This window comes from Canis lupus, chromosome 2 (assembly GCF_011100685.1).
Source record: "Canis lupus familiaris isolate Mischka breed German Shepherd chromosome 2, alternate assembly UU_Cfam_GSD_1.0, whole genome shotgun sequence".
Taxonomy (NCBI): Eukaryota; Metazoa; Chordata; class Mammalia; order Carnivora; family Canidae; genus Canis; species Canis lupus.
Window position 1 is genome coordinate 70,729,002 of NC_049223.1, and position 27,706 is coordinate 70,756,707.

Genomic DNA, 27,706 nt, shown 5'->3' on the forward strand with positions numbered 1-27,706 from the left:
GAGCACCTGCGAAGCGTCCTCAGAGTCTCTCACGACACGCTTTAGAGAACAGATGAGAAAGAACTGCTGTTTGGCCTCTCAAGATGGTTAAGTATGACCTTCTTATCATTTTTACATGATTCATTTGCTCACGATGCTCTTTACAAAGGAGACACAAAGGGAAACACGGGCCCAGACTGCTCTGGACTCGGGAGTATATGAGCAACACAGCTTTCGATGCCAGCCCAAGTACAGCACAACACGAAGTTCTGTTTCCACTAGAGCTTTGCTTTCTTCCCCAAGCTATGGGCAAGTGTCAGCCCCCAGATACCTATCAGGCACCAAAGAGATATTTGAGCACCTGCTAGGAACAGGGCCCACCACTTGACTTCTTGCAGAGTCTGGCTCCCTTCTCCCCACAAGTGAGGCAGACCCAATTCCTACCTGACAAGAACACTAAGGTCCAGTCCCACTGCTCACTGCAATCCCGAGGGCTGCTGGTTGCAAGCCCACTCACCATGTTTCCTCTCCCATTCCTAGCCCATAGAGTTTTTCCCCGTGTTTTGCTTTGTGATTTTGTCTTAACCCACGTTCTTAGGTGTTTGAAGTAGAAGGAGATTTTGTGTGCACCTCACTCTGCCACCTTGTTCAGAGATCATTGCTTTATTCCCTGACATCCAGGCTCTGATCCTGGCTGCCCCAGGGTGTCTAGGGAGCCAAGTGCCATTGCTTTATTTGTTCCCTGCAGCACTGCTCACATCCCTGCCCCGAGGGACACGAGCCCTTTTCATCCCTGCAGGTTTGGCCAACGTGCACTTCTTTTGTCCTCTCGCATAGCATTTAGAGAACGGCATGAAAAGTTGCATGTAAACTGGTGACACAGGCTGGACTGGGACTATGACAAACAGGACAGTAAATGTCCTATCCAAAAGGGACAGCTGATACTCAGCTCCAGGCAATGTTCCCATGAAAGACTATAGATTCAGGATGGCCAGACCCTCCTTTTCTTTTGTTTTTAAAGATTCTATTTTTAAGTAATCTCTACACCAACTAGTGAGGCTCAAACCCACAGCCTGGAGATCAAGAGTCGCAAACTCCACGGACTGAGCCAGCCAGGCGCCCCGAGATCCTCCAGTTTTTTAAGAGAAGCCAAAAACTCAGATTTTATGTGAAACCTCCAGGTTTTTAAATACTGGCAACCTACTCTGGTTTTGGTAAAACCCACTTTGCATGGCACAAAATAACAGACCTCTAACCTAGAAGGTGAAACCTCCACCTTCATACTTGGGTACCTCACTCCCCCAAGCCATGTTAGCCCCCATCTACCTCACTGGATTGAAGAGTCTTTGAAAAGAAAGCTCACTTTCCTCTTCTCCCAACCCTGATCAAATCTGGGCAGATCCAGGGGCTCAAATAGTTTGTTGACGACAGACTGATATGTTGATTGAGGGGTGTGAATTCATGAGTCTCTCTGTTTCCAAAAACCATCTGGCACCCAGACATACTCTCTTCAGCTGCCAGCACACACTGGCAAACAGAAAATGGGGGCCTTGAAGCCCCACTCCTCTAAATTCCACTGGGCTGCAGGCCACTGACAGATCAAAAGTCAAATGCTCACGAAAACAAGGAGGCTCACACTGAACACCTATTAAATTGCACCAAAATGTGTTGATTTTAATGATTCTAATAGCATGCAATAACCCCGAACCATTCAACTGTTTCTCCTGGAAGGGTCTTTGGAATGGGGTCGGATGCTCCAAAGTTCAAATCCGATGGGCTCTCCAAAGTGCAAATCCTATCTCCACCTCTCATTAGTTCTGTGACTTTAGGCAAGTTGCTTTGTTCCCTTTGAACATCAGCTTCCTTGACTGAAAAATGGAGATAGATGCACCAGCTTTGAAGAGCAAGTGGCAGAGTCACAGGCAATGATGTAAGCCAGACCTCCCAGCCTCTCGTAATTAAGAAACAAACACGTGTGCACTAAGGCTAAGATACCAGTGGAAGTAAAAATTAGTACAACCATTTTTTAAAGCAATATATGTTAAAAACCCTTTCTTAACCCACTCCTGCCTACCTTCCAGAAATTACTTAGGGGGTGGAAAATCGCATAAGCACTGTTTTTCAAGATAGTATTACTTATAATAATAAGGATCTGGAAACATCATAGTCCAGCAATATGGAGGCACTCCAGGGGCTTCTATAAGCCAGTAAACATAATTATAAACAACACAACACATGGAAAACCACAAAGCAGAGGAAGCAGAGTACAGAATGCTTTCTCCATCCCAAGGACAAGAGTATAAAGCTATGTACTGTAGGCATATGGGCAGAGATTCGAAGAAGACAGAAAAACTGGGCTAGGATGGCAAGGTTTAGCGTGATTTTCTTTAAATGCCTTTTCCTGACATTATATTACTTTTTTTTTTTTTTTTTACAGTAAATCATATTGCAGAAAGGGAGTTTCAGGGAGATGGGGGAGAGGACAACACAGCTGGCCAACAGCAAAACAACTTCTGGCCAAGGCGCGTAAGCAGGGCGCTGGGGACGTCAACGAACCAAGAGAAGCATGTTGTTAAAATGGGCAGGATGAGTTGTTTGGGTTTTATCTGTCTGGTCCCAGGCCCCAGCTTCCATCCTCGCCAGCCTGTGTGAAGTGTTCAGCAGTTCCTAGGACAACGTGGGCACATCAGCCCATAATGGCACCTGCTGTCACTGCGGCTGCTGTTGTTTCAAACACTTCTCTGGAAATCAGGATATTGAAAATTTTTCTCTGACTTCTATGGACTCACTGGGTAGATCTGGGCAAGTGACTAAATCTCAGTTTACTCACCTGTAAAGTGGAAATTAGCCACCACTGTCATCATGAAACCTGCAGTTCTGACACATTGTATGATCCCAGGGAAGTGCCTCCCCCTCTCTGGGTCTCAGTTCCCCAATCTGTACACTAGGAAGAGGAGAAGAAAGATTGCCTGTGGACCCCCTGGCTCTGATTTCTTTTATTCTGAACACCTGAGCAGAACTGGCTTTGAAAGGTTAAAAACACCGTAAAAATAACAACTGTCATTTGCTGAGTGCTTACTGTATGTCAGGGCCTACCTTCATATGTATTCAGTACATTTATAGGCAATTATTTGCATTTAACCCAAAACACTGAAGGCCCGAGGGTACAGGCCTCACACCTCCTCTCTTCCATGTATACTTACTCCCTAAAATCTAAAGACTGAATCCAGAGTTCTCAACCCTGGCACTACTGACATTTTGGACTAGATAATTCTCTCTTGTGGGGGCTGTTTGTGCACTATAGGACGTTCAGTAGTTTCCCTGGCTTCCTCTACCCTTCAGATGCCATTATCACTCCACCCCCAGTTGTAATAACCAATGTCTCCAGACACTGCAAATGTCTCCTGGGAGACAAAATCACCCCCAGTTGAGAACCACCAGGGTAAAAGATCTCATCCAGTCTCCTGGCTTTAAATACCATCTGTGTCTCTACTGATGACTTTCAAATTTATATCTGCAGCCTGAACTTCTTCCCCGAGCTCCACTCATAAATCCATCTGCCTGATGGATATCTCCACTTAAACGTCTAATAGGCATCTCAAAGTCAACTTTTCCAACACAGAACTCCTGATCTACAGCACCCCGTCACACCTGTCCCTCCACAGTCTGCTTCTTTCCAGTAAATGACAACTCCATCCTTCCAGCTGCTCAAGCAAAACACCTTGGAGCCATCCCTGACTTCTCTCTATTTCTCCCTCGTTTATTGCATGGCTGGTCTATCAGCAAACGCAGTCAGCTTGACCTTCACAAAAAACGCAGAAGCTAACCACTTTTCACCACCTCTACCACTTCCTCCACCTGCCAGCCTCCACATCTCTCAGCCACATGGTTCCATCAGCCTCCTCAGTGGTCTCCCCTCCTTGGCCCCTCGCCCTCCTAGAATTTATACTTCATAAAAGGGCCCGAGTCATCCTTTTAAACAAAGTAGATGACATCATCCTACTTCCCCCAGCAATTTCTCCAGCTTTCTGCACAACTCAGCCCCTTACCACCTCCTTCAGGTCTTGCTCAAAAGTCACCTTCTCAGTAAAATGGTCCCTTAAGCCTTTTTTAAATAACAATTATCCTAACCCCACACCCAACTCTCCCCCCCACACCCCAACCCTGCTTTATTCTTCACAGTGCTTATCATCATCTACCAAACCATATATCTCACTTGCTTTACTGTCTCCTTCCACCAGCATGAGTTCCATGCAGAGTTCCCACAAGACAGGAGGAACTCATATGCCAATGGCCTTGGTCTGTCGCAGTCATGGTCCTATGTCCCTAGCAACTACAATAGCGCCTGACCCATAAGATGCATTCAATAAACATTTGTTGAATGAACCTTAACACCAACGCTGCATGGTAAAGATTTATATTCTTCTCATCCTGTAAAACAAGGGGATGAAAGCTCCAAGAAGTTAAGTAACTTGACCCAGATCCCTCACCTAGAAAGTTATTCCCACTGGCACACTCTGATCCACCACCCAGGGTCTCTTAAAATGTGACATTCAACTGGATTTTCGATGACTCCCCAGATCAGCTTTTTAAAACACTTAAGAATAGAGACGTACAAAAAGATAAAAACCTTGTATCTTAACCAAAAATTAACTCAAAATGGATCATGGACTCAAATGTAAAATGTAAAGCTATAAGACTTTTAGGAAAAAAACAGGAGAAAATCTCTGAGATCTAAGGCCAGGCAAGGAGGTCTTAAACTGGACAACAAAAGGACAACTCATAAAAGAAAATTTTGACTAACTGGTCCTCATCAAAATTAAAAATGGTTGCTTTGTAAAAGCCCAGGTGAAGAGTTGAAAAGACAAGCTAAAGCAGGGAGGAAATATTCACACACTGCACATCCAACAAAGGACTAGTATCTAGAATATGTAAAGAACTCCCAAAACTCAAAAGGAAAGAATGAATAATCCAATTAGAAAATGGGGGGATCCCTGGGTGGCGCAGCGGTTTGGCGCCTGCCTTTGCCCCAGGGCGCGATCCTGGAGACCCGGGATCGAGTCCCACGTCGGGCTCCCGGTGCATGGAGCCTGCTTCTCCCTCTGCCTATGTCTCTGCCTCTCTCTTTCTCTCTTTCTCTCTCTCTCTGTGACAGAAAGAAAGAAAGAAAGAAAGAAAGAAAGAAAGAAAGAAAGAAAGAAAGAAAGAAAGAAAGAAAGAAAGAAAGAAGGAAAGGAAGAAAGAAAGAAAGAAAATGGGCAAGAGGGGCACCTGGGTGACTCAGTTAAGTGTCTGCCTTCGGCTCAGGTCATGATCCCATGGTCCTGGGGTCAAGCCCTGCATCAAGCTCCCTGCTCAGAGGGGAGTCTGCTTCTCCCTCCTCTCTCTCTCTCTCTCTCTCTGCCCCTCCCTCTGCTTTTGCTCTCTCTCACTCTTTCTCTCTGATAAATAAATAAAATCTTTAAAAAAAGAAAAGAAAATGGGCAAAGACCTGAACAATTGACTGAACAGGATGTACAGATGGCAAAAAGCACATGGAAAGGTGTTCCACAACATTAGGCATTAAGGAAATGGAAATTAAGACCAAGATGGGATATCACTACACACCTCTCAGAATGGCTAAAAAAAAACAATGACAATTCCAAATGCTGACAAGGATGCAGAAAACTGGGTCACTCATACATTGTTGGTGAGAATGTAAAACAATAGAGCCATTCCAGCAGTTTCTGATAAAACCAAATATGCAATTATCAAATGACTCATCAGTCACACCCCTGGGCATTTATCCTAGAAAAGTGAAATTTCATGTTCATGCAAAAATCTGTACACAGGGCCGCCTGGCCTGGGTGGCTCAGGGGTTTGGTGCCTGCCTTCAGCCCCAAGCGTAATCCTGGAGACCCAGGATCGGGTCCCGCGTTGGGCTCCCTGCCTGGAGCCTGCTTCTCTCTCTCTGCCTCTCTCTTTGCCTGTGTCTCTGCCTCTCTGTGTGTGTCTCTCGTTAATAAATAAATAAAATCTAAAAAAAAAAATATGTATACAAATGTTCACAGCAGCTTTATTTATAATAGCCCAAAATAGGAACCAGTCCAGATGTTCCTCAACAGGTGAATTAATATTCACCTGTTCAACAAACTGCAGTGATTCCACACCATCATATGCTACTCAGCAATAAAAAATTAAAAAAAAAAAAAGAATGACTGATATACCTAACAACTTGGATGAGTCTCCAAGAAATTATGCTGGGCAAAATAGCCAATCTTTGTGCGAAGACAATTCAATGGGAAAAGAATACTCTTCAACAAATGGTACTGGGACAGCTGGACATTTACATGCAAAAGAATGTGGTTGGTCCCCTACCTCACACCATATGCAAAAACTAACTCAAAAATGGATCAAGGGCCTAAATGTAAGAATTAAAACTATCAAAGTCTTAGAAAAAAATAGGGGCAAGTCTTTGTGACTTCAGACAATGGTTTCTTAATATGACATAAAAATCACAAATAAAAACAAATTAGACTTCCTCAAAATGAAAAACAAAGGACACCATTAAGAAAATTAAAAGACAACCTACAGAATCAAAGAAAATGTTTGCAAAAATATCTGATAAGAGTTTAGTATCCAGAATATATAAACAACTCTTACAACTCAATACTACAAAGACAAATAACCCAACTTTAAAATGGGTAAGAAATCTGACTAAACATTTCTACACAGAAGAAATACAAATGGCCAATGAGCACATGAAAAATTGCTCAAGATAATTAACCACCAGTGAAATGCAAGTCAAAACCACACTGAGATACCATTTCATACCCACCATGAGGGTTATAATCAAAAGACAGATAATAACGAGTATTGGTAAGAATGTAGAGAAATTGGAACCTTCATACACATAATGGGAATGTAAAAAATGATACAGCTGCAAACAATGCAATAGTATTTGGCAATAAAAAAGGGTAAAGAAAAAACCGTGTCACAACATGGATAAACCTTGAAAACATGATGCTAAATGAAAGAAGCTAGTCACAAAGACTATATGGTATATGATTCCACTTATACAAAATGTCCAGAAAGAGGCAAATTTACAGAGACAGAAAGAAGATTAATGGTTGCCTCAGGTACCAGCTTTCTTTTTGGGGTGATGAAAATGTTCTAAAATTGATTGTGGTGATGGATGCACAACTCTGAATATACTATAAACCACTGAATTGTACACTCCAATGAGTGCTTTTATGAGATGTGAGTTATATCTCAATAAACCTGTTACCAAATTTTTAAAAATCAATTTCAAAGGGTTCTATACTATATGATTTCATATTTATATGACATTTTTGAAATGGCAAAATTCTAGACATGACAGGCAGATTAGGAGTTACCAGGAGCTGAGGTTGGAGGAATGGAGAAAGGTGAATAGAAAGAGCCACACAAAAGAGTCTTAAATTGACTGAACAGTATCTTGACTGTGGCAATAAACACACAAACCTCGAAACGCGATAAACTGTATAGCACTAAATATTCACACAAATGGAGACAAGCAAAATCAGGGAACTCTAAGATCTGTGGGCTATGTAAATATCAGTATCTTCATTGTGATATTACCTTCTAGGTCTGCAAAATGTTACCATTCAGAAATAGGGTAAAGGGTGTGTGGAATCTCTGTATCTTTCCCTTTCTTTCTTTCTTTTTTTTTTTTTTTTTAAGTACTCTCAACACCCAATTTGAGGCTCAAACTCAGAACCCTGAGATCACAAGTCACATGCTCTAAAGACTGAGCCAGCCAGGGCCCCCTATAGTTTTTCTTACAATTGCATGTGAATCTACAATTATCTCAATAAAAATTCCAATTAAAGAAATATACTGAAATCTGTTCTATTTTCCATTTCTCTTCAGATTAAACAAGAGTGTCCTCTGGTGCAGGACTGCCATAGCTTCTAACAGCTGCTTGCTTATACCCTTTTGAACAAGGAAGGGAAGACCTCAATCTCAAAAGACCCCATAAGAGATTCCAGCTGAAATTAATAATACACTTTTATTTCATGGTATTTAGTTGTTCATCCAGATGATATAAGAATTGATATAAGAATTGATGATCTTAGAATTAAGAACACAAATTCTGGAGCCAGCCAGTCAAGGACTCCACTGCCAGCTCTGCTACTTACTAGCTATGTGACCTTGTGCCAGTCACTTAACATCTGTGCACCTCAAACACCTCAACTGTAGAATGGGTATGACAGGGTACCTAGATCATAGTGTTTTAAGCCAATGTGTGTGTGTATGTACTTATACACATGTGCAAGTATCTGGCACAATGGTAATAGCTATCATTATTACCTTTACCATAAGGATGAGGGCGGGGAGATCACGACGTTTTAGAAAGCTCAAGAGGCACAGGTGCAGGCCAGATTACCTCTTGTAATGTGCTCCCTTGGTTCATCCCTGGGTAGCCCTGAGTCCACACCCAGGTGTCCCCAGGAATGGAGGTGGGCCAGGAGATACCCACCTGCGCATTTGGTGCGGCTGATGAGGGGCGGCCCCGGGCGGCCGGTGCCGCCCTCACCCGGGCGCGTGAGCAGTACGCTGATCTCGTACTCGGTGTCGGGGTCAAGGTGCCACAGCTTGTAGGTCTGCAGGCTGACGGCGTGCACCTCGGCCCACGGGCCGCGGGACATGCGATACTCAATCTCCTTGCGCACGATCGGCCCGTCGCCAATGATGGAGTTGGTGTTGAGCTGGATGATGAGGTAGGTGGGCCCCGCGCGGAGCAGCTGCGGGGGGGCAATGGGTGTGGGGGGCTCTGCGAGGACGTGAGGGAGAGGCGGAACCCAAAGGTGCGCTGTGAGACCCTGCTCCCAACCCCGGCCCGCAGCCCGTCCAAATCCCCAGCAGCCCTCCCTGTCCTCCCAGGACCCTGAGAAAACCCCCAGACCCCCAACTAGACTTTCTTGCCCGCGCCCACTAAATCCCCAGGCCCGAAGGGGCACCCGCCTCAAAGGCTGATCCCACACTCACCCTAAGCCTACATCCTGCCCCAGTTCTGGCGTTGAGGGGATGGCCCCGTGCGGGTGGGGTCAACCCGGGGGCGCCACAGCCAGACCCCACCTTGCGTGGCTCACACCCCAACAGGGTCTCCCCGCCCCCGATCAGACCGCCTCCCGAGGCACAAACTGCCCCTTCCGCAGGCCCCGCCCCAGTCACGCCCTGCCTGCCCCACCTTCCCGCGGGCCCCGCCCCTCGGAGGGTGCAGCCCCAGCACCCACCCCCAGCCCCACCCCACCCCCCCACCCAGCTACGGGAGCGTGAGTTGCTGACCCTTGACGATGAGCTCCGCGAAGTTGGAGACGCCCGCGCCTCGCGGGGCCTGGGACACGCAGCGGTACAGGTCCTGCTCCGAGCGGCTCACGGAGGCAAGCAGGAAGGTAGCCAGGAAGCGCCGGTGGCTGATGTGCCGCACACCCGCGGCGGGCACCAGCGTCCCGCTCTGCCGCTGCGCAGGGGTAAAGGGGACAGGGTCAGGAGTGCCGGGGAGGAAGGGTCCCCATCTCGCTCTGACCCGGGCAAGGGGAGTACTGTATGTCCTGGCCCCATTTAGCAGACCCTAGTATTCCTGGTACTAGCTCTCCACCGCAGGAAGGTGTGGATAAGAAGGTGATTAAGGGAATGTGGTCTCTGCCTCTGATGGAGAGTGGTCTGGGGATCCTGGAGCCACCCTCTGCCCTGGGGGTAACAAGAGCACCCAAGAGAGCCTGGGTGAGGGCAGGGATGCCTGAGTATGAATGCTGGAAAATGCAGGAACAACCCGGCACCCTGTAAGGAACCCAAGTCCCAGAAGAAATCCCCCCCCACCTTGATAAGGTCCCTGCCACCCCCTCACCTGCAGGAGAAAGCGCTCGGCCTCTGCTGCTCTGCCTGCTGCCATGCACTGGAAGGAGGCATTCTGGCCAGCATTGACCTCCACATCGCCCAGGCGGGAGAAATGCGGGGCCTTCGCTGCGGGAATAGAGCCTCTGTGTGAGCTGGGCCTGGGCCCCCTGACAAGGCAGGAGCCACGGCCACCGCACCCCTCACCCTGTACCCCCGTGGGCTGGGACTCACCGCAGGGGTAGCTGAGAAGCAGGACGTCATCTAGGCCCATGTAGCCCCTGCGGTCTGGGGAGATGAGGGCCTCAAACAGCACCTGGGGGAGGCGGGAGGGTCCCTGTCATATCCCTCCAGCCCTACCTGGGGAGGTGCCCACAAGGGACCCCTTTTAGCTCTGCTCCAGTCCAGGCTCCTCAACCAGCAGAGGTCAGCCCCACTCACAATGACCTTCCTTACCAAGCCTGCTAGTTGGGGGGGGTGAGGTGCCAGCAGCCAGAGCTAACAAGGTCAAGGCCAGGGAGGTTCCATCCCAGTTCTGGATAGTTACCTTCAAACAGGAAAACTTCCCAGCCAGACAGGGTCTCCAGGTCAGCACTGTTCCAACTCACCCTTGACTCCGGCAACAGACTATTTGTATTGACAGTGATCTCTGATGCTGAATCTGGACCACAGCAGCACTGAATAAGCTGAGGCTGACCACAGACCGACCCCTGACCTTGACCACATACTGACTCCTGATGCTGACCACAGACTAGTTCCAACCTTGGTTACCTGCTTACTCTGTCCTCAGGCTGATACCTCTCTACCCTCACCCCTGAGCGCAGGCTGACCACAGACCAAACTCAGCCTACCTGATATTCATTGGGCCAGAAGGTGCTGACGGCCAGCTCAGCCTGGTGCCACTGATGGCCATGTGATCCAGTCATATTCCAGACGGCACTGCCCAGGGGACCCCCGTTGACACGCACATAGATGCCCAAGGTGCCCGGGCTGTGCCCATCCCGGCTGTACAGGAAGTAGCTGAACTGCACGCAGTGGGTATCATTCTCACTCAGGCTCTGGAAGATTACATGGGCCCGCTGGCCTGGGGTGTGCTGGGAAGCATTGACCATCAAGTAGGAGCCTAGAAAAAGAAGGAGGAGGAGGCAGGAGCTGAGGAGGCTTGGGGAGGACCAATGTCAGGTGGGCAGAGGAGGGGGGTGGGCAGAAAAAAGGGACTCCGGGCATTTGGATCCACTGGGAGTTAAGAATTCTGAGTCCTGGTCCCCAACTCTGTCTGTGTTGAGTCCCTTCACCTCCCTGCATGAGAATCGGAGAAGCAAAATCGGAGAGTCACACAAAAGTGACTCTCAAAAACCTTTATGGCCTCTCACCACCTATGATCACAGTCCAAGCTCATGCTGGCCCACAACGTTCCCCATGTTCTGAGCTGCCCATGGAGGCAGGGACTAACTAGGTCATTCATCTTGGAGTCAAGAGTCTGTCACAGGACAGGCCCTCAAAGGCTACCTTTTTTGAAACCCTCCCTCCCCATCTCTCCACAGGCTTCTCTCCTGGCCCTTGGATCACTCATCACGTGTGTATCTGTCTCCCCGCCAGCCTGTGATGCCTCAGGGGCTCCACTGTGTCCCCAACACAGGTCTGAACCCAAGCTGAATGAGCATGTAGAACAGAGATTGAATGAAAGGACTCTAACTTCCCTTCCAGCCCCTGCCCTGGGTCTAAATGCATGGAATACAATCCTCTTGATTTCCAAGCGGGGAAAAGGCAGCCCTCTCCTTCCTCAAATCTGGGATGTACACAGGCAGGGGAGTAGAGGGGGGCTGGCAGGGTGAGAGTGGGCCGGACTCCTCAGGACCTGGCTGCGGGATTATGGCTTCCCTTTTGTGGGGAGAAGGCCCCAGCAGCTGCCAAGAGGGTGCCCACAGCCACCCAGCTCTGCCTCCTCCCGGGCCTGGCTACCAGCCAACACAAGCTCATTCAGATCCCAAACCACGCCGCTCCCTGCTCTGGGAGGGCTCCCCGGGGACTCCACTGGAGGAGATCTCATTCATCTCTGTGAGCCAGAGGCCTGTGAAGGCAGCTCGTGGATCAGTCCTAGCAGGGTAGTGAACAGAACTCCCAAGTCCCCATATCCACCCAGAAAGGGGCACATCCTGGCTCCCCAGTGGTGCCTCTCATCCCATTTCTCCATCCTCCTGGCTCCTCTCCCTGCGAGCAGCTGCGTGTGTCTCTCCCCCTTTCAATCTGATACTGTTCTTGCTTCTTCCTCTGGCTTCCTCTGCCCACCCCCTAGTCTTTTTCCCTAGTTGTCCTCCCCCTGCATCCATCTCCTTCTCTTCATTTCCTCCCTTCGTTCCTGTGGCTCTTCCTTCTCCTCTCTGTGTCTGCATCGCCCTCCTTCCTTCTCCCTCCACCCCCCAACTCTCTTCCCTAGGATGTGCAGACTAAGAGGGCAGAGGCCCAGCACAAGGCCCACACTAAATACTCAATCTCTCTTTCCCCTGTCTCACTGGGTACGTCTCTGCGAGTGTGAGAGAGAGGGGCAGAGCCCACCCAGGGTCCCTGCCACAGGGGGGCACCTCAACAGACCACAATCACAAGGTCAGACTTTGCTCTCCACTAACAGAGAGGTCAAACAAGGAGCTGAGAGCTGTTTATGTGAAGGCAGAGAGGAATGCCCCAGGGAGCGCACCCTGTGAGCAAAGGCACAGAAGGGGGAGGCAGGGAGGCCTCCAGGGGACAAGGTGAGCGGTAGGAGATGAGCCTAAAGACTGCCCGTGCCAGGCTGTGCAGGATCCCTCTGGCGGCTTCAAGTTCTGGCCTTACCACTGAGAACTTTTGCTGCCCCTCCCCGAATTCTTGACAGCAGGTACAACTGCAGCCATGCTGTGAGCTGAGTAGCAAAGGTCCTGGGCCACTATGACAGGGCGAAGGGGAGGAGGCCCTTAAGCTGTCTACTTCTGGGGTTCCTTCAGCACGCCCATTTGTTCTCACACTATGCTGTCTTCCAACTCAAGCTTTATCAGTAATAGGGTTGATAATTTGGCCTCCATATCTCTTATCCTTTTCTGAATGCCCAGCAGATTCTGTACCCAATAAAGCGGGTGCTGGTAATTGGGCCCCCTCGAATACTTCCAACAATGGTAACTAAATAGTAACTAAACATTCACTACATTCCACTCCCATGTTATGCAGCTTGTATACATTATCTAATAACCCTATGAAAAGGATTATTATGCTCTTCACTTTTTAGTTAAGACAATGGAAGCTCAGAGAAGTTAAGTGACTTGCCCAAAGTCACACAACTGATAAAGCGATGAGGCCAGAATTTGAAGTCCAGTCTTCACGACTCTGGGACCAGTACAGTAGGGGCCATCATCAGAGTAGAAGGCCAGTACTACAATGCATGTAATTAGACTGACTCCCACTCCAGTGCCCATGATGTCATAAGTGCTTCATCCTGAAACAGGGCAGAGCAAGGTAGAAATTGGGAAGGATCTGGGACTTCCAGGAAGAAGGGAACTTCAGAGGAAGGTTATACACACATCCAGCCCCCAGTGTTACCACTCCATCAGGATCTTCAAGTCCTGGGAGATAAGGATGCAGAGGCTCTAAGGGAGAAGAAGAGAGCCTCCCTGAAGGTGGACTTAGGAAGACCTGATGGGAATAGGGTGGACTCCAAACTAAGCTGTAGAGGGAATAATGGGAAGTGGGTCTTAACAGCTTTCAGTGTCTTTGATTGCTTGAACCTGCACCCATTTTACAGGTCAAACTACCTAATATATACAATTGGACAGTCTCCACAGAGCCCCACATTCATAGTATCATGTATGTCACTACAGATGCAAAAGCAGAGGTGACCCAGAGAGGTTAAAGAACATGCCCAAGGTCACACAGCAGGTGGCTATAACTGGAAGGAGATAAAGAGGAATGGTGGTAGAGAGTAGGCTCACCATGGGGCAGGTCCGCCGGAGACCGGGTACCAGGGTGGATGTGCACTTGCTCCCACTGGAAGTCGTCATACTGGGCTTGGCTGTACTCGCAGGGCACTGCTGGGTCACTCACCTCCTCGAAGGTACAGCCGGCTGTGAGGGCAGGCATGGTTAGCTCCTGCTAGGGCAGGGTCGCTGACCAGCAGGGCTCCTGGGGCTCCCCTCCAGGAGCCCCTGCCCTCTCCCATGCAGGCCCACACCCTTTCCCTCCCTCTCCCAGGCCACTCCCCCCCCCTTGCTCCCTCCCTCCAACAAAACTCTCCCTCCTCCAGCCCATTCCCTCTATTTACTGTCTCCACCCAATACCAATACCTCCCCACACCACCCACTGCCCCCCAGGACCCCACACTGCTCAACCACCCAACCAAAGACCCTCCCCCAGAAAAACTAGTTAGCATTATCATCAGAGCCTCACAACTTGTGAGATCAGGTCTAGAATTATCCTCATTTTCCAAATGAGGAGACCACAGCTAGTCAGGGACACAGGTGGGACTCGAACAGAGATCTCCTGTGTCCCACCACGTGCCTCTCCATCTTCACATAAAGGACAGATGTGGGCCCCATGAATGCACTAAGCCAGCCCTGATGGTCTCTTCTTAAGAATAATAACAGAGGCCACTGATCATTTCAGGCTCACCACATGCCCGCACAGCACCAGCTACCCACTTTCTCCGCATGGCATCTCATTTAGGCCTCATCGCCTGAGGCAGAGACCCCTATTATTCCTGCTTGACAGGTGAGCTTAGAAAACTCACTCATCACTCAGTCACCCAAATCAGGTCTCTCCCTGCCGGCATGTGACACACAAAAGCATCGGGGGCCCAGGAAAATGCCTGGCCAAATGGTGAGGAAGCAGGTCGATGTCAGGCCAGGCCCTGTGTGGGGCACCTGCCAGCCACAGGTACTTCTCCCCACCTGATAGATGATGTGACTGAGGCCCCAGGGGATGCAGGGGCCCATGCACAGTATAACGTGGTGGCTATGTGAGTGGGCTTGAGTATTAGACAGACTTGAGATCCGTAAGGCAAGTCACTTCTCCATTCTGAGCCTCTGTTTCCACCTCTGCATATGGCATTGCTGGGGATGCAGCACGGGGTCCACCTATCACCAGGCCCAGGGTGCGCACAAGCTCTCAGGAAATGGTGGCCCTTCACAGGCACTGTGGAGTCCACAGAAGCTGGACTTGAACCTACATCAGCCGGATACCAGAGCCCAGATTTCCTTCACTATGAGAAGCAGCACAGCCAAGCTGCTTCCCAGGTTCAAGAAGAGGAAGGAAGAGAATTAAAGAAGGAAGAGAAACTGGGGGCCGAGGGCCATGTGCCAGGCACCACAGCGGGCATGTGCCTGGTGGCAGGGACTCCACTTTCGGGGGCACTCTGCTGTTTCACCTGCCACAGGGACCTCTCTAGGTTGCCAGGCAGATCATGTGAAGTAGCACAGGGAGACATGCCCAGCAGAGCCAGGCACACAGGTGCTCGCCACTGTCGGGGGGGTCTCTTGTTCCTCTTCTCGCTTCCCATCGGAGTATAAAACAATGAGATGTGGGCATGAGGCTGGCACCGAGTGGATGCAGTGAAATAACAGAAGCCTCTCTCTACAGCTGGAGCAGAACCTTGGCTGAGCACTTTGCCTCTTTGTGTGAAAGGCCCTGGTCAGCATCATGCCCTGTGGCCTGTGGGAGGGAAATTTTAACCCAGCCTGTGCTGGGAAGGCCTCAACTCTCCCTCTAGAAAATGCCCCACAGCACAGAGGGAGGCTGTGGCCAGTAGGGATGGTCAGGGAGGGCTTCCTGAAAGAGGGGGACAACTGACTTCATTCAGCTGAATGCAGTCAGCAACTGAGCTGACTGCAGTCTGCTCCCAAGGTTCTTAGCCAAGGCCTCCCTAAGGCAGAGGGATTGCCAGAAAGGGAAGCCCAGGATCTAGAGCCTGGATGGGGCTCAGGCCCTTCCAGTTCCTTTACAAGGCAGGTTCAAGCACAAGGCAGCTGCCCCCAGGATGTCTCCTCCATGGCCCTGGGGCAAGTCTGGGAGTGTCAACTCTTTGGCTTCCCCCCATCCATCCTGAGCCAGGCCATAGGAGCTAACAGGACCCCCAGAGACTGACCTGAGCCAGAGTGACCCCCAGCTGATTATCCCTGGCCAACAGTGGCCCCAACATCATCCAGACCATCTGACTTCAACCAGAAGGACCACTAGATTGCCTGACTAACCCCTGGCCAGAGTATCCCCTGACCTCTGCCAAATGAGTCCTACAACTGATCTCAGCCAGGGTAACCTCCCTGGCTGACCTTCCCCCTCCCTAGTGTCACCTGAGGCAGAATGATTCCCTCTCCCTGGTCCATGTACACCTCCAGCTCTGTGCCTCTGGGCCAGGCCCAATTCTAACCACAACCCTTAGGGGATGACATCTCCTCAAAGAGAGCCCCATCCTCACCGTCTATCCAGCTCACCCTGGAATGGGAACAGTCAGGCCTCCTAGGTCCTGAGGAAAACTGTATCACCTCCAGTCTGGGTGGCTCAGGAACTACAGCCCTGTCCCAGCTCCTGCTAGAGACCCAGCTCCTATCAGAGGCCACCACCCACCCAGGGCCCGGAGAAAGGGGGGTGGATAGGAATTAGACCAGACTTTGGATTCAGAGCAAGAATGTTGACTCCTTCAACACAGACTTGGGCCACAGACACACACATACACGTCAGCACCACCGTGAGAGAGCTGTCACTAACCATCATGTCCACCTATCCCCATGAAACTCCACAGTAATCCCTAAGGTAGGTACTATTATTCTTCCTGTTTTGCAGATGGAAACTGAGACACAGAGAGAGGAGGTGGCTTGCCCAAGGCCACATTCTAAGTCCCAGAAGCTGGGATTTAAGCCATCTATCTTTATTCAGGGAGACTAGGTCCAAACAAAATAAGGCTCTGGTGTTCTGCTGGCCACATGTTGTTAATTCAGTTCCACTCAGGAAATGTGTTCACTGAAAGTACAAAGCAGGTCCCAGGCTGACACTATTAGAGGCACAAGGATGATTTAGATTCAACCCTGCCCACAGGGACCTCCCAGTCTGAGTGGGGGTGATGGAATAAGGCAAAGCAGAGAAGGGTCAAGGCCACAAGAGGGGGTCCGGGAGAAAGACTTTCCTGGAGGTGGGTGCATCTAAGCAAAGCCAGGAGGGCTGGATCTCATTCTGGCCAGTAGAGATAAACAGAAAGGTCTGTGAGGCAAAGGGCTCAGCAGAAGCTAATGAGGGCAGGGAGTGAACACATAGTCCAGAGCATAGAGAGGAGCGAGGAGTGACCAAAGCACTGGGTGGGAGCTGGAGACAGGAAGGCCGAGGCCAGACCACAGAAGGAGGGTCTTAAGTGTCTGGGTGAGAAGTCTGACTTCATTTGGAATGGGGAAGCCAGAGTAGGGTTCAGATGAGACAGTGTTACATCCTCCAGGCCAGGAGGAGGGCAGGCGGGTTCTCCAGGGGGCACCACAGGATCAGGTGGGAGCTTGGTGGGACAAACCACCATGGGGTCCACAGTCTGATGTCAGGAACTGCTGAGGAAAGGAGCCTCAGGTCCCCTCCTAGATGCAAACGGCACACACTCTAGTCACACCCAGAGAGATGCATAACACGCACACACACACAGCCCCACACTCCCTTCCCCCAGCCTAGTCCAAGCCTCAGGAACACTGCTCAGCCCGCCTGGGGCCAGGGAGAAAACCAGACCCCGCCAGGGGTACCCCATCTCTGCCCCGGCCTCCCAGAGAGGGTGGGCTGGATCAACCCAGGACCCCCACCGGTTCCCCCAGCCTCAGCTCAAACTGGCCCAGCTACATTCCTCAGCTAATCTCCCCAATCTGGCAGGCGGTTGCCTCAGCAACCGTCAGCCACAATTTGGGAAGGCAGGAGGATGGCTTATCCACATCCGGCTGGGCTGTAGATGGGGCGATGTAAGGGGTGAAGCAACCTCCGTGGGAAGAGTCAGAGTGTGGGGAGGGGGTCTCCCCCACATGAGGGTCTCCACAATTCCATGCGCATGTGTTTCCATATGTTGGTGTGGGTGTGCGTACATGACTGTGAGAGTGATAGCCTGGTACCGACTTGTGAGCACTCAGCTGAGAGGCAGGAGACCTGAATCTAACCAGCTGAGCCTCCAACTCCCTGTGTGACCTGCAGCAGGTGACTTGCCCTCTCTGAATCTCTGCTTCCCCACCTATGAAATGAGAATGGGGACCCAGGTGACTTCTAAGGCCACGTCCACCTCTAGAATTCTAGTTCCATGTATGTGAGTATGCACACAAGCAAGAATAATTTGAGGGCAGAGAGACTATGGGGCAGAGGTATGTGAGGGTGAGTATGGGTCTCCAAGTGTGGGTCCCCCAGACAGTGTGCTGTGAAGTTAGGGTGTCTAAGTGTACATTCATGTACAGAGGTATATGGGCATACTCGATGATAAGCATGTACCTACAGGGGAGGTGAGTATATGCAGTGGGATAGAGGCGAGGTGTGTGCGTGTGCCTCCGTGTGAGCTCCAGACTTTCCTCCCCACCAGACAGGGAATGATGCCCTGTGCCAAGTGTGGCTGCCAGCCACCACCAGTATTTTCTAAAGGACCCTAGGTAAACAGAGTTTGTTTGCAATGAGATCTCTGTTCTCTTTGGTTTATCAGTAGAGCATCCAGTTCCCAAGGGTGGCCCCAGGAGAAACAAAACTTCTCTCAACATACTGCAAGTTTAGGGGCTGGGAACATACGCAATCATAGGCATGGCCCCAACCCTGGCCCCAGGGAAACCAAATACAACCCCAATGACAGCCCTGGCCTATTTCATCATCTGAAGCCACATCTCTATTCTAGGTAGCCCAGCTCAATCAACCCTGGAGCCAATGGTGGCTTCATCCCTTAGATGTTCTTGCCCAACCCAGCCCTATCCTGTGTTCTCCACCCCAGCTACAGCTCCATGGCAGGCCCGCCTAACCCCACTTCCTCGTTTCCTAAGGTCAGAGACTGGCTCTTATGCCTTTGAACCCCATCCCCAAGTGCTCATATAGTAGATGCCCAACAATGGCAAGACTCATCAACCCCATGATCCTAACCAGTCTGACCCCAACCAACCCCCACCCAGGCTCAAGCACCATGACTCTAACCCTGGAGACCTGGCCCGGCCCATTTCACTGCTTTACTTGCCCAGACCAATACATCCAGACCTCAGCCCAGGTTCCCTGGAGCTGTTCTCCAGAGCCCTGAATAACTGATGTGCACTCAATTAAGGGCAGGGGTGACCACCTTCTAATCACCCAGAATTCAGCATGGCTGAAGCCAGGAAGATCACTCAGGACAACAGAGAGATAAAGCTGAGTTCGTACCCCCTCCAGGAGCCAACACAGGACCCAGCAATGCCAACATACTTCCACCTCCAATGAGGATAGAAGGAAGCCAACTCTAACAGGAGAAACTCAGGCCAGACCCACGCACCATCTCCTTGATCACCATGAAAATCCCAAGGTTAACGGTAGTGCTGCCATGTTGGTGGTATAAGGTGAAGGCCCCAGGCAGCGCCCAACTCCAGTCAGAGGCAAAGGGCTGAATGGGGAGCTGCAGTGTACAGAGGTACAGTGGGCAAAGAGTACACAGACACCCTGTATCATATAAAGCCACAGTGCAGCAGAGCAGAGAGGCAGAGGGCCATGCACAAACCCACACAGTGTGAAAATCTGTACTTTATTAGAGTCCATGGAGACGGGGCTATGAGGTGCCATGGCATGGTTTGCTGAGAGCACAGTGCAGCAGCTCCACGCTACATGGAGGCAGATGCAATTATACACCACAGGGTGAGCAGAGCACACGGTGTGCACAGACCCCAGTACAGACGCCTGGTGCAGAATGGCAGAACTGGCCGGGGCCATGACGCAGTGCTGAGGTGTCACATCCGCTCTGGGCATGACCCTGAGCTGCACAGAGGCACAGCACTCCAGGGCGGCACATCCAGTAGTGCACTGGGCCAGGACTCAGTGCTACAGGGACAGGTGTACAGAGGAGTGCCAAGGTGCTATGTTCAAGCACTCCTGGTTCTTCGCCCTCTCCAGACCCTAGCACAGAGCCAGGTACACGGTTGGTGCTCGGTGCTCCATGAACACGTGCAGTGCAGACAGAGGCTCAGGGCAATAACCCCGTGCCATGCACAGATGCGCAGATGCAATGCTGGGTACCGTGCAAAGGTGCCACACACAAAAACCCACGCCAGTCCCAAAGCCCAACAAGGTGGCTCCAAGCCAGCATGAGTACACACTCCTTGTGCAGTGTGCAATGTAGGGCAGGGGTGCATGCAGGACAGACACTTGAGGCAAAGATGTTGCTCAGCTGGGACCGCCAACAGAAACCTGGGGGAAAGGACACCAGCCAACTCCCCAGCAGCCATCCCAAGAAAGGCTGAGACACCAGAAGGGGCATGGCGTGGCAATGGTGCAGTAGACTGTGACAGGGTTGGCCAGAGAGCACATATTCAGCTCCATGCAGTAAAGCACTAGGACAGAAACGTTATGTGAGGCAAAGGTGTACTGTGTTGGTACAGTCAGTGCAAAGGTGGAATGCAAAGCAGCTGTGCCCAGACATTCAGGAAAGGCCACATACCCAGTGCAGTGCAGGCACCCGCTGCAAGCATGCAGTGCAGCACAGAGATGCCATGTGATGCAAGGATGCAGTGTGGCAGCAGCATGCCATCTGTTGGCACAGCACAGTGATAGAATACTAGGAGCTGGGCAGCCCGGGTGGCTCAGTGGTTTAGCGCTGCCTTCAGCCCATGGCCTGATCCTGGAGACCCGGGATCAAGTTCCACATCAGGCTCCCCACAAGGAGCCTGCTTCTCCTCCCTCTGCCTGTCTCTGCCTCTCTCTCTCTGGGTCTCTCATGAATAAATTAAAAAAAAAAAAAAAGAATACTAGGAGCTGGTCCCAAATCCCTGGCGAGTCCACAAGTCCAGTGCCATGTACACTGCCCAGTGAGGTAGTACAGTGTAGAACAGAAATGCTCTACAAGGCAAACATGCAGTGTGGCCACGGAAAGCCCAAAGTTGGTTCCAGGCAGTGAGGCAGTGTAGGGGCTCTACCCAGAAACCAAGGAGAGTCCACCTTCCCGCTGCAGCAGTGACATCTGGTAGAGTGATACAGCACAGATGAGAGCTGCAAAGACACAAGTGGCAGTACGCGTACTGGATGGCAGTGCAGGACAACGGGCAGATGCAGAGGTGGAGCACACAGACCCTAGGAGGGTCCACACGGCCAATGCAACTCAGAATCTCAGCATGGTCATGCAGTGCAGGTCTGAGATGCAGTGCAGTGCTGAGATGCAGTGCAGTGCTGAGATGCAGTGCAGTGGCCCAGTCCTGAGGTCTAGGCCCAGGAACCCCAGAGAGGGTACGCTTGGCCGTGATGCAGTGCAGCTATGTGTAAGGCAAAGATGCGGCACACTACAAAAGTGTTGCAGGGAGCTTCCACGTGCTGTGATGCACTGGACACCAGGGACACCCAGACCCTGTGCCTCCAGCTCTGCCAGTCTAGGCTGGCTAATCCACCAACTGGGGACTGAGGACTCATTCCTCCACCCTGTCCTCCAAACCCCAACATTTTCCACCCCAGTGACTTTCCCAGGGCATGGGATGAAGCCGTTGCTGTCCATGGGATGGGAGGCCAGGACTGTACACATTGCCCAGGTATTTATATCTGAGCAGGGCCCCAGCATGCTGTCAGGCAAACAATGAATTCAGATTCTACTGAAAAGCTTTTGGGCAAAGCACATCCCCTGGCCCCCAGCCCAGGGCAGGGCAGTGTGGGTGGGGCAGGACAGGGCAGAGACAGGGAGGGAGACCTATTGGACTAGGCCCTGGGACAGGGTGACTAAGAAGTGGGATGAACAGCAGGGAGGATGTGAGAGACAAGCCAGATCCAACCAACCTGGCTGGTCACTCCTGCCCTCCCTACCACCACCACCTCTGGGGCCTGGACTTCATCAGAAGCCAGAAACAAACTTTTCTGCTCACACAGGTTGCCCGCACACATGCTTAATAACTGTTGGCACCTACACAGTGCTCACTATGTGGCAGGCCCTGTTCTAACAACATACTTCCACATATAAAATATATCCTCATGGCAACCCCATGCAGTGTGTTCTATAATGACCCCAATCTCACAGATGAGAACACTAAAGACCCAGAAAGGTCAAGTACTTGCCCAGGTGTTACACAGTTAGTAGTGATAGAGCTGGGATTAGAACCCAGAGCCCAGGCTCTTAATCACACTGTAGGTAAAACACATATTTACACACACGCGCAACCACAAGGGTGCACATGTACACATCTATAAACTATACACACACATTCTGAGCAACGTATCCCTCACCCTCTCAGCTAAGACCTATCTATCCTTGTCATCCACATAGATTTCTGACACCTCCCAGTTGTCACCTCCTTTTTTTTTTGAAGATCAAGTGAGAGTGCACATGCGTGTGACCAGGGGAGGGGAGGGAAGGAACACAGACAGAGGGAGAGAGAGAGACTAAAGCAGGTTCCACACCCAGTGCGGAGACCCATGCAGGGCTCAATCTCACGATCCTGAGATCATAACCTGAGCCGAAATCAAGAATCGGACACTTAATTGATTGAGCCACCCAGCTGCCCCAAGTTGTCACCTCCTTATCCCCAAATGCTCCATGTTCTCCTGTTCTCTCCATTTGACTCCCAACCCTCTGCTGTTCCCCAACAACACCTGTCCCCTTGGTCCCAGCTGTCCCGTCTCCAGATATATCTTCATCCCTAGTTATCTCCCATGCCCAGTTGTCCCCCATCCCCCAGCTGTTACTCTGCCCCCAGCTGTGATCCTGGCCATCAGATATCCCCAACCACACCCCTTCCCAATTTCCCCCATCCCAGCCCTTCCTACACAGCTTCTATACTACAAAACCTCAGGGACCCTTCTGAGTCTCTGTTCTCCACATCCCTTCTGATCCACCACTAGGTCCTGGGATCTGCACCCTGGGAATCTGCCCAAGACTTCATGAGCCTGTTGGCTGTCCACCTCAGGAGTCCTCCCCTGGCCATTCTGAAGGCAATGCCAACCCTGCCCAGAGCAAGCCAAGAGAGTATACTGGCCCCCATCTGTGATAGCCCAGCACCACCCTCCACCCACTCCAAGCCTTCCCTGTGTACCCAGGGGTTCACATCAATGCAAACACTGAGTGGGGACCAGCCATATACAAAGGCCTGGGGACAGGATGACAAGGACCCAGCCTAGCCTTCAGGGGACTTCCAACCAGTAGGCAAAAAAGATGGAAAACAACTCAGCAGGCTATCCCACATGCCTTATGGGAGAAACCTGAAAAAGCCATGCAGGGGGTGGGGAAGTGAGGAGTGTCCCTAGGGGAATAACAGAGCTGGACTCTGAGGCTGGATTAGCAGGCCCCCACAAGGTAAGAAGGGCAGGAGAGGCATTTTCAGTAGAAGGCACAGCATGTGCAAAAGTAGAGGGGTGTGAAAGAGCCTGGGGGGTTCTGGGATCAGCACTGGCCCGGTGATCCCAGATCATAAGGTGACAAGGAGGAATGTGGTCAGGGGAGGAGAGGCACAAACATGAAGCAGTTCCAGAAAGTGGGGTGTGCATCATACAGGGTTTGGGTTTCATTCCTGGGTACTGGAGAGCTTTCAGCTTGGGGCAAGCAAGTGGCAATATCCCATGTCTGCCCAATAGACATCATTCAGGTCACAGGTGCTGGAAGCACTGGGGAGTTGATGGAAGAATGGAGACCAAGGAGGGCTACTGCAAGAGTCCAGGCAAGTAATGATGGGCTGGGAGGAAGGGGACATAGATTCAACAAAACCTTCTTCCATGGCTGCTGAGTGACGACGGTTCAATCAGATCACTTCCACCCCCTGAGGTGTCCAGGCCTCACACCTCTAGGACAGCACTGTCCCTAGGACTTTCTGCCCAGATACAAATGTCCACCACCTGCACCGACCAACACAATAGCCACCAGCAACACGAGATTCTTGAGGATTTGAGGTCTGGCAAGTGTGATGGAGGGGCTGGTTTTAATTTTCATGAATTTTAAGCAATTTAAATTTAATAACCACACATAAGTGGCCACCATGTTGGAAAGTGCAGGTAGGAAACATTTCCAACGTTGTTAGAAGTTCTATCGTAGGAAGTTCTATTGAAAGTCAGCTCTAGACTGACTCAGCATGGAGAAGGAGAACCATCGGGCCCTTCTCCAGAGGCTCCTGGCCTTGGGGTCTAAAGGGAGATTGGGAGACAAACTCCAGGGAAGGGGTGTCAGAAGCCAAGCTGGCAGAGGCCCTGGTACAGAGCAGCACACAGTCATCAGGACACTCCCCACCCAACACATGTACACCCTTTCCTGGAGACAGAAACACCTACCACAGGGCGCCTCCCCCACTCAGACTCACAAACACTCGGATATTCTAACGCATGGGTACCCTGTTGCTGGACACAGATACCCTCACACTCCTATATCCAGACACTTGGGAACCCCACACCCAGACACCCGAGTACTCAGCCCCACATGTGGACACAACACAGAGACACTCTTGTACTTGAACACCCATTAACCTAAGACTGCCAGACACCTGGATACTCCCACCTCCAGATCCAGAGACACTGGGACATCCTTAGATTGGCACACCCTGATCCTCCCACAGCCTGGCACTAGGATGCCCACACCTAGATACTGAGGTACCACCCGCCCAAACAGATCTGCACCCAAACTGCAGAAATTTGACACTTAGGTACCAAGACACCCCAGCAGCAGTCTCCCCAGGATCCAAACAGCTGGTCACCTCCCTATCTCAAACTCAGAACTCAGATCCTACCACACAGGGTAACCAGATGGCTAGACACCCTGACAAGCCACACATATGTCCTGTGCCCCAGGCTACAACTATACGATCACTCACTCACACACACACACACACACACACACACACACCCCTCACCCCATCCTGACTGCCCAGATGCCAGGATCACACCTGCACACATCAGCCAACCTCCCACAACCCCACTTGCAGGGGGCACTACCGGGAGCGGCTCTCCTCCCCTCCCTGGAGCTCACAGTCAGGACACAGGACCCCACCTGCCTTACTCCAGGATCTAGGACAAGAGAACTGAGGCAAGGCCTGCCCTCCCTCCTCCCAGGACGCTCAGCTCAAACTGACGGTTGGGACTCCAAGCCTCCCACCACCTGCCGAGGCCTCCAGCACAAAGGCCGAGCCTGAGGGCAGGACAGGCCCTGCCAGCTGCTGGGGGGGCGGGGCTGGAGGCAGAACTGGAAGCTGGGGGGAGGGGCTGGCAGGCAGGAGTCTGCTCCCTTCCATCTCTGCCAGGGACTCAACCTCCCCAACTCACAGCTCCCAGATGACTCTGTACGTGGCCTTTTCACACACAACACCATCCCTCGGCAGAATTTTCCAGATTCCTGGAGGGAAAACGGATTTCTTTCATCTCTTACTTTCAATGGAGTCAGTGCGCCCCCATCTGGCTTCTCCAGCTCAGAACTTGACCCACTGGACCGCATTCATTCCTTCTTGCCACATTTATTCAGCAACCAGGATTGGGCCAGGATTTCTACCTGACACTAAGCAATCAGAGGTGAACTAAATACCCAGTCTCTGTCCTCACAGAGCTCATGATCTGGAAGGGAGAAAGGACCAATAAACCGTAATTACACTAATTACAATGCTATGAAAAAATTCAATCAACCCCCACTCTCCCTTCCTGAGCTAGAACAGGGAGTAACCAAAGAAGGCTTCAGGGAGGAGGTGATGCCTAGCTGAGACCTGAAGGAAGAACAAGAAGAGTTCACGAGGAGAAGAGGTGGAATTAGAGAGTTCTGGGGAGAAAGCACAGTGTGGAGGACAGAAGGGGGTTGTGGGAGGAAGGGGGCACAAGGCACCCCTAGCAACTCTAACTAGCCCAGCCCTGCACGAAAAGGCCACCCCACAAGTCCAGCTTAGCTTAGATGACAGCATGGAAGGATGGCAGCATGCCTCAAGCAAGCAGGTGCCTGCCCTGAATTCTCTCTGACACTTGAGCTGGGCAGGGGGCTGCCAAGGAACTCAGCACCCCCACCCGGGTGGAGTCAGGACATCCTGTGGAGTCTCCTCCCCCCAGCCTCAGGGAGAAGGGCCAGCTGCTCAGACAAGCCTTTATTGCCCAACCTGAAACCACTGGGCAGCCTCTCCCTCATTCCTGTTGTCCACAACCCCAGCAAGCAAGCAAAAGGACAAAATGAGCTAGAACACAGAGGAATAAATTATTGCCAGATTTGCATGACTGTGAGACAGCACACACCCACCCTTGGTGGGCCAGGGGACTCCACGCATTCAGGGAGCCAGGCTGATTTCCCCCAGGTTTGGGGCAAGGATACATCGTATCCCTTCTACAAAGCATTTATTTATGAATGAAGCCCTAAAGGTAATAGCTACAAGCGTCCCAGGAACTTTAGGAGTGAAGTGACTTGCCCAAGGTCACAAGGACAGCAAGTGGCAGGGGTAGAATTTGAACCCAGGTCCCCCTGGCTTCAAATCACAGCTTCTGGGGCTCTGCAACAGTCCTCAAAACCATCTTTTGTTCCCTGGCACTCACAGAGCCTTGCTCTACAATCCACCAAGTACGATGCCCCATTATTTTAATGCCCATAAGGCATAGGAGGAAACCAAGACCCCCAAAATGGAAGTAACTTGCCCAAGATCTCACTTCCATCCCAAATCTCAGTTCTTGACAGTCCCCCCAGCCCGGAGGGGGTGAGGCACAGGAGGGTTCTCGCAATCGAGCCGCGGTGGGAGGAGGGGAGGCACATAGCGAACCCCTCCCTCCGGTTTGATCTCGGGGTGGGGGGAGGGGACAAAGCTGCTGGAGGAGGGCTTGGAGGGCTTGGGGGGCGGATAGGAAGCCGGGCCCCAGCTCCCAGCTCCCAGCCACCCGCAGGAGCGGCTGCAGGAGCTAGAGGAGCGAGGCCTGGGAGGCCCGGGAGGCCCGAGGGGGCGGCGGGGCAGCGAGCTCCAGTCGGGGAGGCCGGGAGGAGTCCCTCCGGGCCCAGGTGGCCCGGCACGTGCCTTGGCTCCGATCTCTGCGTGGGGCGTCTCCCCGTTACTCGGCGCCCCTGGGTACCGGGCTCCAGCCACCCAAACGGGGGGGGGGGGGGGTGGGTTGAGAGGACGAGGCCGCGGGAGGACGACGGGCCGCCCCTGCCCGGGGCACGGGTGGGGCGCAAGTCGGCCGCCGCAGGGGCCCGGGCTGGGATCTCAGGCCGCAGGGAAGGGTGCGGGGCGGGGAGGGGAGGCCGACACACGCGCACGGCCGACGCACGGACACACAGACACGAGCCCCGCACCGGCACCGAGACACACGCTCGCACACGTACACGCGCGCCGCGGTCCCGGCAAAGTTGCGGAGTCCACGGAGGGAGTGTCCCGGGAGACCCCGCGCCCGCCGCGCCGCCCGCCCGCCCCGGGAGGGGGCGCCGTCCCGCCGCCGAGGCCCCGGCCCGCCCGCCCCGCGCCCCCGGCCCCCCCGCGCCCCCGGCCCCTCCCCCGCCGGCCAGCCCCGCAGGGGCGCCCTCCCCCCCGCCGCCCCCGCCGCCCCCGGGCCTCCCGGGCCTCCCCGGCCTCCCCGGCCTCCCCGGCCTCCCCGGCCTCCCGGGCGCCGCCTCGGAGCAGCGGGCCGCCAGCGCCGCGCAGAACTTGCGAAACAACAAACAGCCCGACAGGCCGGAGTCGGCGGCCGCGGGGCCCCTTCCTCCCCCGCGAGCTCAGGCCCGGCCCGACCCAGGAGCCGAGGGGGCGCCGCCGCGGCAACTTGGTCCGGGCCCGCGCGCCAC

The 27,706-nt window shown here is 52.3% G+C and overlaps 1 protein-coding gene across 6 annotated transcripts in view; it reads right to left on the reverse strand.

Annotated features, from left to right (window-relative positions):
- The window catches only part of PTPRU (protein tyrosine phosphatase receptor type U), a 78,700-nt gene that overhangs the window by 49,498 nt on the left and 1,496 nt on the right, over positions 1–27,706 (reverse strand). For 5 of the 6 annotated variants that reach the window (XM_038531342.1, XM_038531345.1, XM_038531341.1 and 2 more), the window contains exons 2-7: positions 13,794–13,925; positions 10,689–10,960; positions 10,072–10,153; positions 9,851–9,966; positions 9,289–9,463; positions 8,480–8,773 (exon numbers count right to left, since the gene is read on the reverse strand). In XM_038531342.1, the coding sequence (XP_038387270.1) occupies positions 8,480–8,773; positions 9,289–9,463; positions 9,851–9,966; positions 10,072–10,153; positions 10,689–10,960; positions 13,794–13,925 (1,071 nt within the window). Of the gene's footprint in view, positions 1–8,479; positions 8,774–9,288; positions 9,464–9,850; positions 9,967–10,071; positions 10,154–10,688; positions 10,961–13,793; positions 13,926–25,336; positions 25,922–27,706 lie in introns of those variants that run through there. The other variant, XM_038531346.1, reaches the window with a different exon arrangement.